This window comes from Dipodomys merriami, unplaced genomic scaffold (genome assembly GCF_024711535.1).
Source record: "Dipodomys merriami isolate MVZ:Mamm:240054 unplaced genomic scaffold, mDipMer1.0.p SCAF_2, whole genome shotgun sequence".
Classification (NCBI taxonomy): Eukaryota; Metazoa; Chordata; class Mammalia; order Rodentia; family Heteromyidae; genus Dipodomys; species Dipodomys merriami.
This window is the reverse complement of record NW_027203381.1, coordinates 57095805-57110299: the sequence shown is the minus strand read 5'-3', so window position 1 is coordinate 57110299 and position 14495 is coordinate 57095805. Positions and strand designations below refer to the sequence as shown.

General features: G+C 42.2%; 1 protein-coding gene across 1 annotated transcript in view; it reads left to right on the top strand.

The window, feature by feature from the left end:
• Mcf2l2 (MCF.2 cell line derived transforming sequence-like 2) overlaps nt 1-14495 on the top strand; it is a 214640-nt gene that overhangs the window by 181170 nt on the left and 18975 nt on the right. Inside the window, exons 22-25 of the mRNA XM_070029674.1 lie at nt 1143-1268; nt 9878-10093; nt 11255-11347; nt 11495-11573. Coding sequence (XP_069885775.1) covers nt 1143-1268; nt 9878-10093; nt 11255-11347; nt 11495-11573 — 514 coding nt within the window. The remainder of the gene's footprint in view (nt 1-1142; nt 1269-9877; nt 10094-11254; nt 11348-11494; nt 11574-14495) is intronic.

Genomic DNA, 14495 nt, shown 5'->3' with positions numbered 1-14495 from the left:
TTTTTCATACTTAAAAATGTTGTACAGCAAGAAAACAGAGAAGCCACATTTTGAGAGGTTGAATATGGAGCTTTTATTGGAGTGCCTGGTGGTCTGCAGAGAGACTCCTGTCACCAAGATCTGCAGCCCAGCGAATACACTTAGTACTTAGAAAACTGAGCCATGAGAGCCAGAGAGGAAAGAAAGCAAAAATACAATACCAACAACAACAAACCAGATCAACTCCAATGGGGAGCTGAAGTGGGATGTCATGTTGACCAGGAGGAGCACCAGGAGACATGGAGACAGGAACACGGAGACAGGAGGCATAGCTTACTTGCACCTGAGCTGCTCCGGACCTAAATACGGTCAGGTCAGGGGGCAGGGTCATAGGGAGCTTGAGAGCTTATGACCCAAGACTGGCAGGTCCAGTAACCTATTGTCCAAGTCCCAGTCCCTACCTCTAGGAATTCAGGCACGTCCATCACCTGGGAGGTGGGACTTCGCCTTCCTTCACCATGAAGACAAGATGGCACTGGCCAGACTCCACTCCCTACCATCCACCATGTGACCAAGATGGTGCCAGCCAGAACCAGCAGCCTCACGTCAAAAACAAAACAGTTTCATCTGGTTCTTCCATAGCAGGAATAAAATTTCTGTTAATTTTTTTGTCAGTACTGAGGCTTGAAATCAGATCCTAGGCACTATCCCTTCCTTAACTTTTTCTACTCAAGGCTGACATTTGAACCACAGCCTCCACTTCCAGCTTTGTGTGTGTGTGTGTGTGTGTGTGTGGTTAATTGAAGATAAGAGTCTCACGGATTTTTCTACCTGGAAAGGTTTTAAACTTTGATCCTCAGATCTTAGCCTACTGAATAGCTAGGATTATAGGCATAAGCCACTGGTGGTGTGATTTATTTTTGTATGAACTTGGGTCTTCATTAGTAAAATATACAAAAGATTCTGTAGATATTTTTGTTTGTATCTTCTGCATGTCTCATACTTCAACCAGCCAATGTCTTTAGCCCCCAGTCTTTGAAAACAGGAAGATAGATGTGCTTATCTTCCCAGGCAGTGTAGGCTGGACCTATGGCTCCTACTTCAAGTTTCTACTTAGTAGGTGATATGCTTTTCATTTCCAACCAGGCATTTGTTTTCCACAGGATGGTCCAAGGAGAACCAAAGATTCCACACCCTCCGCTGAGCTCCAACAAGCTTTGGCAGTGCTAGAAGATTTGATCAAGTCCTGTGAGTTGGTGGTAGACCTTGGAGCTGTCTCTGGATGTCCGGTATGTTCCATAACAATTGTTGGAAGTTGCCACAAGAAGGCTGTTGCAATGTTACAAAGATGGGAGATGCTATGCATAGTGATAGAAAGAACCCACAGGAAAGTACATTGCCCCCCAACTTTTTCAGTCCTGAATATTTGATCCACACTCCTGACACAGCAGAAACACAGGGACCCAAACACATCTAAAGAGGAAAAGTGTTGAAGGAATAATTTATTTTCTAACTCATGGCACTATTAAAAGATGGACAAGCTGGGCATGGATGGCTACTCGGGAAGCTGAGATCTGATATCCAAAGCCAGCCTGGACAGGAATATCCCTGAGACTCTTATCTTCTTCTGACCTTTTGCTGGTTAGAGGTGTGGCTCAAATGATTGCCAGTGAGAAAGCAAAGCAAGCGTGCAAGACCCTGAGTTCAAGCCTCAGTATGCTTTGTTTACTGCAGAGACATGATTCAAGGAATTCATGACCCACAAAGTGACAGGGTACACATGAGAGAAGCTCATTTTGTGGGTAATACATTTTTCCTTCTTTAGCTAAGGAACATCAATGAAATGATTTGTGTAATTATTTAATGACATGTGTCTATTCTTTTTTTAAAATCTTGAATCATGTGCCTGCCAGCTACTTCTATTACACACATCAGCATTTCCCTGAATCAAATGGATGTCCTGGAAACAATACACTGAGCAGGAAATCCTAGGTATTATTGTGCATGTAAATAACACAGGAAGAGGAAATGGTAAGGAAAGAATGGTTAAAACGTAAGGATCAAAAAGCTGCCCTACTTTCATTCCAAATCAGTTTATGTGTAAAATAACCCAGTTTATAAGATTTTAGGGATTTTGTTTTGCTAAACACAAAAGACCTTTTTCTCCCATATGTTCTCAGAATTGTGCCTTTGACATATGCTCTATGATTTCTTTTCTACTAATACATGCATTTGTTTTCTGTGTGTGGTATGTGTGTGTGCGCACACGCGTGCGGGTGCATGTGTATATCTACTGAGTCTTGAACTCAGGGCCTTGTGCATTTGCTCAACTTGCTCACTCATGGAAGGTGCTCTACCACTTGAGCTGCACCTTCAGTTTAGCATTTTGCTGATTAATTAGAGATGGAGCCTCATAATCTTTTGTGCATAAGCTGACTTTGAAATCCTCCAGATCTCAGAATCCTGAGTAGCTAGAATTACAGAGGTGACCCGCTGGTGCCTGGTTTTAATTTGCTTTGTTTTTTGTGTATGTGCCAGTTCTGGGACTTGAACTCAGGGCTGGGCTCTGTCCCTTACCTTTTTTGCTCAAGGCTAGTACTCTTCTACTTGAGCCACGCCTCCACTTCTGGATTTTTGGTGGTTAATTGGAGATAAGAGTCTCAGGGATTATCTGGCCCCACTGGATTTGAAACATGATCCTCAGATCTCAGCCTCTAGGCTGAGATAGAGATCAGTAGCTAGGATCCTAGCTACTCTGATCCCGAGTAGCTAGGATCAGAGGCATGGGCCACCAGCACCTGACTAATTTTTCATTTATATTAATACAACAGTTGATTTGGCTGGGCAGTTGAAATATGGAGGAGAAAGCATTGGTATCTACAACTTTTTGATTCAAGAACAGGTCTGTGAAAAGAGTAATAAAGGAATCTAAGATCATGTGTTCCTTGATTCAGACTATTTCTCCCTTCCTTCCAAGGGTACCATCTATATGCTCTCAGATACCAATAAGCACTGACTCACAACTCAGCTACTAATAATTCAGATCTAATAACTCTGGGTCTCTTTTCCCCAGCTTTATATAACTTTATTACAAGTTTATGATACATGCAGGAGGCATAGATAAATCCAGAGTTGAGCCTCTTAATTTTGCTACTTCAAAATAGATGTTAACTTGGTTTCATAAAGGAAAGCTGGTGAACATCAGTAGATCAATTTATAATTAAAAGGACTAGAAAAAAATCCCTGCTGATAATTTACTTTTTTCCCCTCAATAAGTTTTTGGTATATTTTTGTTACAAAAGTTTTTTTGATGTTTAAGATTAAACTTTATTAAAAGCCCAGACAAAACAGATCAGATGACCTGAGGCCATCAGCTGGGAAAATCACCACAAATCACCAAAGTTAGAGGCTAGGAGGCCATCGCTCTCATCCTCAGAACTTCTGGCAAGTCTGTTGGAAAAGAATGAAAAGGAACAATGTAGAACATTTAGTGATGGCTGCCAGGTGGGAGCTGAGGCCTGGCCTAGGTCAGGCAGAGCAGGAAATGAGGATATGAAGACGAGAGTGGATAATGGAGAGCATTTAGCCTTCCAGGTAACTTTCCCCAGATGGTGAAAATGTTTTCAATGAATTTGTTTTATGAAACATTAAAGAAACAATGTACTTCAATTCATTTGCAAAAATCTTCAAGTTAAAAAAAGCAGCTGGTCAACTCCTATTAGAGATGTGCATAAACCTGATGTGCTAGAGACAAATCCCAACGTAGAATAGCAAAGGTTGAATGAGACTTTGTTCTTCTCTGGAAAAATAATAATTCAGGAAAAGACATGCCTTAATTACAAGATCGTATGGGCTAGGACCAAATTTTTTATTTATTTTCTTTACCATAGTGGTAGTGACAGAGCTAAGGCCAAGTGAATAAATTCAATGAATCCCCCAACCCTCATCATATCTGTGTCTGCCAAAGGCTAGTTTTCAGGAGGAAGTTACACATGGAAGTCACATGGAAGGCACCCAGCACTGTGTCTGGTGCCAGCAGAAGCGGATTAATACCCCTGAGCTGCCTTGTTCGTGATCCATCAAAAGTAGAAAGGAAGGAACTTTTGCCTCCACTATTGTAATATCAGCTTCTGATTTTCATTTCTGGATCAGGCTGTGTGCTGATGTATTTATCCAGATGTTTCCTGCTTCTCCACACAGAAGTAGAGAGCTTTGTCACATTAGCTCTACCTGCCAGGGATAAAATATTGGGCACTCCCAATAAAGGTCTCTTTGCGGAACTTTGTCCCTTGTTCAGTATCGTAGCCTGAGTCTTGATGTGAAGCATGAAGTTACATAGGAAATTCTGTCAATCAGAGCTAATTCCCATGTATGAAAATGGCAGTGTTTACTAGTTTATTTCACCATCACATTCCTATGGAGGAGGCCATCAGACTTGGCATTTGCATCTGTTTGAGTTAGCCCACTGTTGACCTCAAGCCCTGATGTGCCATACCCCACCATGAGGATGGTTCTCATAGCATTTATACAAGATGACCCAGAAAATACTCTTTCCAGTCACCTTGAGTGACAATAGGCTGGGAAACAAGCTGCCCCACAGCGGCAAGAAGTCAGCACTGTGAATACCCAGACAAATGCAGAGGAGCACTGAGCAAATCTAGCAGCCACAGAAGCTAGCTCACGGGGCCTCAGCTTAGGGAGAGATTCAGAATTCTTGTCTGTGCACCCAACCTGCGTGCCAGATGCAAACAGAGCACATGGCCCTCCTCTTACCCTTCCGACTGGTTCTTTCCCTTCATCAGAGCCTCTTCCTGTTCTTCATAGTTTCTTCTGGCTCCCTTTCTTCGTAGTCCCTCATCTCTTCTTATTTAGTCCAAGGAATAAGATGCTTTCTGACTACCCAAAGAGCATCTCATGGCTGTTAGTCTTGCTGAGCTCTGTCTCTACCTCAGTGTTCTTTACATCCAAGAGAGACTGGACACCCAGCATGCCCTTTTACTTGCCCCCTCACCCAACCTGGATTCATGTTCATCAGTCAGTTGTCTGCTAATGTGTGAGCAGTATGGCCAAGAGTCAGATGAGAAGGATCTTGGTGGACACCTAACTAATTCTGTTGTGTCTTCTCTGAGTCAAAACACAGGATGAATTTGGACCTCCACCCTCCTCATTCTGGCCTCTTAGAATTCCTGTACATTGACTGAAATCTGTTTCTCTTTGTGTTTGGGGATATGATTGAGGATGTTGCTTAATACCAGCGACCCAGAACCACTTTCTTCCCAGGGAAGCATTTTTGCTAGGCTTTGTGAACAGGAATAACTGTGCTCTTCCTGAACTAGTGCTTTGTGTTTGTCTTTGGGCATAATAAATCATATAACTCACTGTGATTCCTCCTGTATTAACTCTGTGAGGTCAGGGCTGAGTTAGAGCTGAGTTTGTATGGCACTATCACATGGAATTGATGTACATGCTCTTCATCTTCATCTTATTTCATTATCTTCATCTGTTTTTCTATTGTTTTTGAGACCAAAGATTTCTGTTTGAATTTTTTTCAGTGTTCAAAAATGTTACTGTTAAGTAGTTATATAAAGGGATTAGTTACACTTTCATATCAGGTTATGAGTACAATGCATCTTGATCACTTGTTTTTTAGACTAAATCCCTCAGTTATTTTTGCCTATATATGTATATATATAATATACACAGCATATAGTATTCATATAGTATATACTATGTGTATATATTATGATTATGCAGCATACATATGTGTGTATATATATATCTATATATCTATATATCTATATATCTATATCTATCTATCTATATATATATATATATATATATATAGAGAGAGAGAGAGAGAGAGAGAGAGAGAGAGAGAGAGTACTATGGATTTAACTCATGGTCTCATGCTTGCTAATCAGGTCCTCTTTCACTTGGGCCATGCCTTTGGCCCCCTTATGTTTTTGTAATATTTTTAATGTTATTTTATACTTGAAGGGTCTCAATTTATGTCCAGGCAAGCGTAGGAGACAATTTCCCTACTTCCTTCTATCCCTGTGTCACTGGGATGAAAGGTGCATTCCTGTGTGCCCAGCCTTTGTGCTTCCCTCATAGCCAGGATAAGCAGTTGGAATATATCACACCTAGCTAATGTGTGGGGGAAGGGGGGTGTTCTTTTTGCTCCAGGTCTGGGACTTGAACTCAGATCCTGGACACTGTCCTTGAGCTTTTTTTCTCAAGGCTAGTGTTCTACCTCTCAAGCCACAATTCCATTTCCAGTTTTTGGTGTTTAACTGTAGATAAAAGTCTCACAGACTTTCTTGCCCAGGCTAACTTCACACTGCAATCCTGAGATTGTACTCAGCGTCCTCAGTAGCTAGGATTACAAGTGTGAGCCACTGTCATCTGGTACATGCATGCATGCGCGCACACACACATATCATATCTATACATATGTATGTATACATATATATGTACATATATATGTACATATGTTTTGTGTCTTTAGGGTACTGGGAATTTGTCCCGACTTGCAGGATGTCAACAAGGGCAGTGAACCTAAGTGAGAAGGAATGAAGGGACAAGAGACACAAAGAATGACAGCAAGACAGGGATTCTGATCAAGCTGCAAATTTTTATTTTTCACACAGGGGTATTTATATGCTTGGAATAAGGAAGCTTTTTCATTGGCTGTCAAGGAAGCTTCTTCATTGGCCATAGCAGCTGCAGGATGCTTGCTTAGGGCAGGATGAGGGTAGGATTCTGTAAACTCAGCCTCAAGATGTTCCAGTGAGATAGTCAAGCCTATCATGTTGAGAAACTCAACTTTTGGCTCCCGACATCTCCCCCTTTCTTATTTAGAAAATTGACCATCAATTGTTGGCTGCTCTTTTTAAGGGAGTGACAGAGGCTCTGTTCCTCTAAGGGCCCAGGGTTTTTCTCCACTCCCGAGGGAGCGTCCTCACTTGGGGAGGGGAATTTTACATGCCTTGGCATGTTCTTTGAGAAACGGCTTGTGGGTATGCATGCCAACCGTCATGCACCAGAGCTTGCCACTCAGGGGTCTTGGGTTTTGGGATCTTGCCGATCCACCCCCCTGCAGTCTTACCTGCACCCTTGATTAGAGCATTTTTTCTTCCTCCCATAGGTGCATCCTCCCCCAAGCAGAGGGGCCTATAGGAGGAGGGGCGAACCTATCCCTTATAGCAAGGGCGCAATAGGTCTTGCCCGTTGAATGGTCAGGAGTTATGAATAAGGAGAAGGGTTTTCTAAATAAGAAAAAGGAAGGGGTGGGTTCCCACTGGAACAAGCTCATGGCAAAACACTAATTAAAAGCCTGGGGTAAATCCTAGATCTTAATGCCTTGGTCTGCCATATCAAGGTGATGGTGATGAACCTGTATGGGCTTAGAAGCCAAGAGATTAATCTGTTATTTAATAAATTCAAACAGGATGGTTCACGTCTGGAGTTCTAGCTGCATCTGTAAGAGAAAAGGCATCATCCTAGAGGGGAAGGTTTCCCCTGGGTTGTGATAAGCCATTCACCTGTTTTATCAAGCGCTCTGGCAGCCACCTTGGGGCTGCTTGTTCTTGATCTAAAATACAGGCTGAACCTCGCCCCCAGATAAGAACAGGATCTGGGCCCTTCCATTTGCCTGTAAGGGGGTCTCGCCACATGACAGACGGGCGGGCAGAACTGGAAGATGGGTGCCAATGCCTGTCAGCTGCCGAGTGGCCTTCATTGTCAGAGTTAGAAAATTAAGGGCAAACAATGTGTGACTAAGGCGATCCCTAGGAGTGGAAAATGAAAAGGCAGAGGTTTTGAGACGAGTAAGCCAGCTTTTTAGGGTGTGGTGGGCTCGTTCTACGATGCCCTGACCTTGGGGGTTATAGGGAATCCCAGTAGCATGACAAATCTGAAAAATAGCACAAAACTATTTAAACTTGACACCGGTATAAAATTTCATTAATCAAATTCCAATAGGAAAAGGTGGTAGCAGGAACTCCGGACCAAAGGTTTCATAATAATCTTTTAAACAATCTCCTACTCTTTGCCATCTTTTTGTGTCTATGGTTCCTTCAAGGGGGAACCAAGGACACAAGTCCTCTATGAATGAGAAAAATAATTCTAAATCCTTTTTCTTAACCCACGTTCCCCGTGTCTTGAAGGCCTCCTTGAGGCCTGACAGAAATAGATCATGTGACAATATTGCTTGTCCCATGGTGGGTCACTCACCGTGTGTCGTCCCCACTCTCCTCCTGGATCTGTCTCTCGGTGGGGTCTGTCGAGGCGATCTCGGACTGTACTTGGCCAAGTTTTCCCGAGGATGGCGTTCCTTCCTTAGTCAGCGGCTCGTGCCCCACGTTGGGCGCTAGTTGTCCCGACCCGCAGGATGTCAACAAGGGCAGTGAACCTAGGCGAGAAGGAATGAAGGGACAAGAGACACGAAGAATGACAGCAAGACAGGGATTCTGATCAAGCTGCAAATTTTTATTTTTCACACAGGGGTATTTATATGCTTGGAATAAGGAAGCTTTTTCATTGGCTGTCAAGGAAGCTTCTTCATTGGCCGTAGCAGCTGCAGGATGTTTGCTTAGGGCAGGGGAAAAGGGTGGTTGTTAGCAGCTGCAGGATGTTTGCTTAGGGCAGGATGAGGGTAGGATTCTGTAAACTCAGCCTCAAGATGTTCCAGTGAGATAGTCAAGCCTATTATGTTGAGAGACTCAACTTTTGGCTCCCGACAGGAATTGAACCCAAGACATTGCACTTGTAAGCAAGTGCTTTGCCACTGAGTTACATCCAGGCCTCTTGTATATAATTTCTCAGAGATGCATAAAATTTGTATAGCAAAACAGAATGTTAGTGCAATGGAAACTGCTGGTAACAGTTGTTGGTGTTACAAATATTAAGCAGGTACTTCCGTTAGTTACCTTGACTAAAACACACATCCTGGATTCGTTGTTCAATTTGTACCAAATACAAACTGAGGGTGCAAAGGAGAAATCCATCTCTGGATGTCTAAGTGCTGGGTGGGTACTGCATGTGCATGAGTAGCTGAAGGGTGTGGACAGAATGAACATCTTCATACGGGCACTGCTCACCATGCCCCCATTGAGCTTGTAACCCAGTCAAGCTAGGCCTCTGCATGCAGAACTGGAGTGCCTCTCTCACGGGAAAGGATGCTCTCAGGCTGAGCACTCATTATGCCCCTCTGAGGGTTTCATTCACCACAGCTTATATATGCAGCTCTTACATATGCAAAAAGAGAAGAGGTAACAAATTAACCCCCCCCAATAAAAAGAATATAAGCACCACATGACAACAATTTATTGCTCTTGGGGTATTTGAGCATTTCAGAAGTACCACCAGGTTGTTCGTTTTTAAATAAATAAATGTTCAAGCTGGGCACTGGTGGCTCACACCTGTAATGCTAGCTACTCAGGAGGCTGCAATCTAAGGACTGTGATTCAGAACTAGCCCAGGCAGAAAAGTCTGAGTTTTAGCTCCAATTAACCAGAAAAAGGCTGGAAGTAGAGGTGTGCTTCAAGAGATAGAGCACCAGCCTTGAGCAAAAAAAGCTGGAGAACAGTACCCAGGTCCTGAGTTCAAACTCCAGTTCACACACACACACCCCACAATTGTAAACCTCAAATAAGCATACTTTTATAATTTGAAATCAAAACTATGTGGTTTCTTCCCTTTAAACACTTAATGACTTCTTTTGTCTTTTGCTTTTCTTCTCTTTCCCTTCCTCCCTTCCTCCCTCCCTCCTTCCCTCCCTCCTTCCTTCCCTCCCTTCTTCCCTCTCTCCCTTTCTTCCTTCTTTCCTTCCTTCCTTCCTTCCTTCCTTCCTTCCTTCCTTCCTTCCTTCCTTCCTTCCTTCCTTTGTTTCCTAAAGGATGATATAGGGAACCTGGGCAAGTTGCTGATGCAAAGTCCTTTCAGTATCTGGACAATTCACAAGGATCGTTATAAAATGAAGGATTTTATCAGATTTAAGCCCAGCCAGAGGCAAATCTATCTGTTTGAAAATGGAATCGCATTTTGTAAGATTCGAATGGAGCCGGGTGATCTGGGATTATCTCCCCAATACAGCTTTAAGAAGTTCATGAAGGTAAGTGGGCCCCTTATACCTGGGGATCACCATAATGAAAGCTGGGAGAGAGAGGAGGGGGAGGAGGGAGGGAGGGTGAAAGAGAAGCAAAAGCACGGAGAGGTGAAGTAAACTTGTCAAATACATCACAGCAAGGCTAGAATCCACACCCAGGCCTTCTTGACTCCAGATTCAGGGCTTATTATCAGCCCCAACCCAGGGTGAGGCTGCGGGTGGCATAAGGGTAGCTAGAAAAAGGACTGTCTGGTATCTTGTCTTGACCGACTCCAGGCTGAGCAGAGTACAATTGGTAATGACAGCACAGGCTGGATTTCATCTTAGATTTATTTACCCTTCTCAACGGTGGGGAATAGGCTGACTCTCTGGGGTCTCTAAACCCCATGTTCACATAGTTCTTGTGATTATAATTGTTAACACTTATTTATAGTCATCTTTGTTTAGATTTCGTGTGTGTGCATGCGCGCGTGTGCTGATATTGGGACTTGAACTCAGGGACTGGGTACTGTCCCTTAGTTTTTTTTTCACTCAAGGCTGGAGCTTTACTGCTTGAATCACAGCTCCACTTCTGGCCTTCTAGTAGTTGATTGGAGTCTCGTGGACTTTCTTGTCCATGCTGGCTTGGAACCAGGATCTCAGAATGATTATTAGCCTTCTGAGTAACTAGGATTACGGGTGCGAGCAATTAGCATCTGGCTATTTATCTTTCTTAATGGATACTCATTTAGGTACTGTTATATAGAGAACTGTGAAACAGGCATTTTAAAAAGGTGATATGATTTCCTTACTTACAGGTGGGTGGCTATAGCTCTCTTTACAGAGAGCATATTCTGTTAGCTTCTGAGACAGACAAAGAGATGACACTGCATCAGACTATGCTGCTTGAGGCCACTAATAGAGGAAAACAAGACACTTACAAGGGAGAAGAAAGGGAGATCTCAAGAATAAAAAGGATTAGAGTGGCTGAGCATTTTAATATCAGGAAATGGTGTTACAGGGCTGAAGGTGTGGCTCAGGTAGTAGAATATCTGCTTAGCAAGTGCAAAGCTGTGAGTTCAAACTACAGTACTGATGAAGAAAAAGGAGGAGGAAGAGGAAAAAAAGGAGAAGGGGGAGGAGGAGTCGAATGGTGATATAGAACATTTTCTGTTTTCTTTATTATAGCTGGTGACACTTTCAATTCGCCAACTTGGAAGGGGGAGCAATAAGAAGTTTGAAATTGCCAATCGAAATGGACATGAGAAATACATTCTTCAGGTAGGCCTTGCCCTACTTCATTCCCCTAATTTGACAAGGGTCTTCTGCTTCATCACTCCAAAGGTCAATACAATACAATAAAAGCTCTGTTCAGCGAACACTCAAGGTGATCTGATACTCATAGTATTTTCTTCTCTGTAATTGCAGGCAGCTTCCAAAGAAATCAGAGATTGCTGGTTTTCAGAAATAAGTCGGTTACTGATGGAACAACAAAACAATATGAAAGGTAGGTCACCTCTGAAGCTTTGTGGGAGGTCATTAAAGAATGATTTGCCAGGAACATAACCACAGCTACATTTGCTCAGACCCTGGATACACCTGTGCTTGCATTAGATGGAGTAGGGATTGTGTGTGTGTGTGTGCACATGCGCACACACGTGCGTGTGCATGTGCACACGCTTGTTACAATATGTCCCTTTTAGTTTTGTACATTCCACATCTTCTCAGTCAAAAACTCAAAAGAAACTCACCAAAGAAAATGTTAGCAGAGATTCAAATTTTCAGTAGTACCTTTTGGAAGATATGCTAATTTTTTCAAAAGTTGAAATAATTTTAACATGCCATAAAATTCAGTCTCGTAAGGTATACAATTCAGTGAGGTTTAGCCTATTTACAAAGTTGTATGATCATCCCCACTCCAATTTGAATTCTAAGTCTGAAACATGTTATAGCTCCCATTTAAAAGAGTCCTGTACTATGGGAGGTATTGATGGCTCATGCTGGTAATCCTAGCTACTCAGGAGGCTGAGATTTGGAAGATCCTGGTTCAAAGCCAACCCAGACAGAGAAGTCCATGAGATGTTATCTCTAAAATAACCTAAAAACATGGCTCAAGCAGTAGGTACCAGGTTAGCAAGCAAGCCAAGCAAGCGTGAAACTCTGAATTCAAACCACAGTGCTGACAAAATAAAACCTGTACCAACTTGTAGTCACTTCCTATTATATCCCAACCTGAGCTGTTGCTAGCTATGAATCTTCCTACCTCTATTAGATTTTTCATTCTAGAATTTTTCTTTTTTTTTGGGGGGGGGGTCCGGTCATGGGGCCTGAACTCTGGGCCTGGGCGCTGTCCCTCAGCTCTTCAGCTCAAGGCTAGTGCTTTACCACTTGAGTCACAGCGCCACTTCTGGCTTTTTTCTTTTTGCTTATGTGGTGCTGAGGAATCAAACCCAGGGCCTCGAGCATGCAAGACAAGCACTCTACCACTGAGCCACCTTCCCAGCCCCTCTAGAATTTTTTTATGAATGAAATCAGAAAACAATGTGTCTTTCTTTTTAGATATACACATTATAATTTTTAAGTTTATTCATATCAAAAATAAAGAGACTATATTTATCAGAACATTTTTCTGTCATGTGGATAAATTACAGTTCAGTTGTATGGATGTATCACTGTCTTAGCCCATTTTGTGCTGTTATAACTGACTGGGTCATTTATCATGAAGAGAAATTTATTGACTCACAGTCTTAGAGATTTAGAAGTCCCAGGTTAAGAGACCAGCATCTGCCAAGTGTTTTCTCTGCATCCTATGACAGAAGACAGAAAGACAAGAGGGGAAAGAAGGAAGGAAGGAAGGAAGGAAGGAAGGAAGGAAGGAAGGAAGGAAGGAAGGAAGGAAGGAAGGAAGGAAGGAAAGAAGGAAGGAAGGAGGGAGGGAGGGAAGGAAGGAGGGAAAAAAGGAAGGAAAGAAGGAAGGAAGGAAAGAACGAAGGAAGGAAGGAAGGAAATAGGGAAAGAGACAGAGAAAGAGAAACAGAGACAGTCAGAAGGAGAGTGAGAAGAATATATATGAGGTGTGCATGAAGGAAGTCCATGCCTGTGATAACAGCCCTAGCCCCATGATAATCACATGAACTCATTCATGATGGCAGTGTCCTCATGACATAAACTCCCATTAGAATTCACTTTCAATACAGGAACATTGAGGGACACATTTAAATTATAGCAACCACATTTGTTATTCCATTCATCACTTTGATAGCCTCTAGATTGTTTTTACTTTTAGATAAAATAATGATGCTGTGGATATTTGTTTAAATGATTTTTTTTTTTGCTGTATTGATGCTGGGGTTTGAACCCAGGGCCTCTTTGCTTGGCTGGTACTTTAATTTGTGAGCCATGCTCCCTAGATTTTTCAGGGACAGCGCCCAAGCCCAGAGTTCAAGCTCCATGACCAACAACAAAAAAAGTACCTCTATTTCTGGGTGCCCTATCTTATTCCATTGACCTATATGTCTATCTTTGTGTGTGTGCATGTGTGTGTGTGTGTGTGTGTGTGTGTGTGTGTGTGTGTGGTGTCTGTCTATCTGTCTGTATGTCTGTCTGTGTGCCAATACTGGGCTTTGAATTCAGGGCCTCTCACACTTACTTGGCTTCTTCACTCAAAGTTGGCACTTTACCATTATAGCCACCCCTCCAGTTCCAGCTTTTAGCTGACTAATTGGCAATAAAAATCTCAATAATTTGTCTACCTGGGCTTGCTTCAAGCTGTGACCCTGAGATGGCAGCCTCTAGAATTATAGGTATAAGCCACAAGTACCCAGCGTATTTGCCTATCTTGAATACTTGCCTATCATAATTAATATTCCTTTATAGTAAGATTAAAACCCAGGATTGAATTCTCCACTTCATCCTTCCTTTTAAAATTATATAGGCTATTCTGTGTTTCTTATATCTCTATAAGCAATTGTGCCTTGTATCCATGGAGAATTGGTTCTTGAAGCCCTAGTGGATGCCCAAGTCTGCAGATGCTTAAGTTCCTCTCATAAAATGCCATAGCATTTCCATACAACCTATGCACCTATTCTTGTATACTTTAACTCATCTCTACATTACTTATAATACCTAATACAATAGAAGTAATATATAAATAGTTGTTACATATGGTTTAGAATATAATGACAAAGAACAAAACCTGTACATTACTATATCTTTTTCAGATGTTTTCCATCTGCAGTTGGTTGAATCCTCACATGCAGGATACTTGGACAAAGAGCAACTATATCATCAATTTATAGAAAAGACTAAAACTTGTGAAACTTGATTGGGATTGTGTAAAAATCTATAAATCAATTATGTGATCTAGAGATGAATTGACTTTTTAATAATATTGAGATGAATCTACAATTTAAAATTTACTGAATCTCCC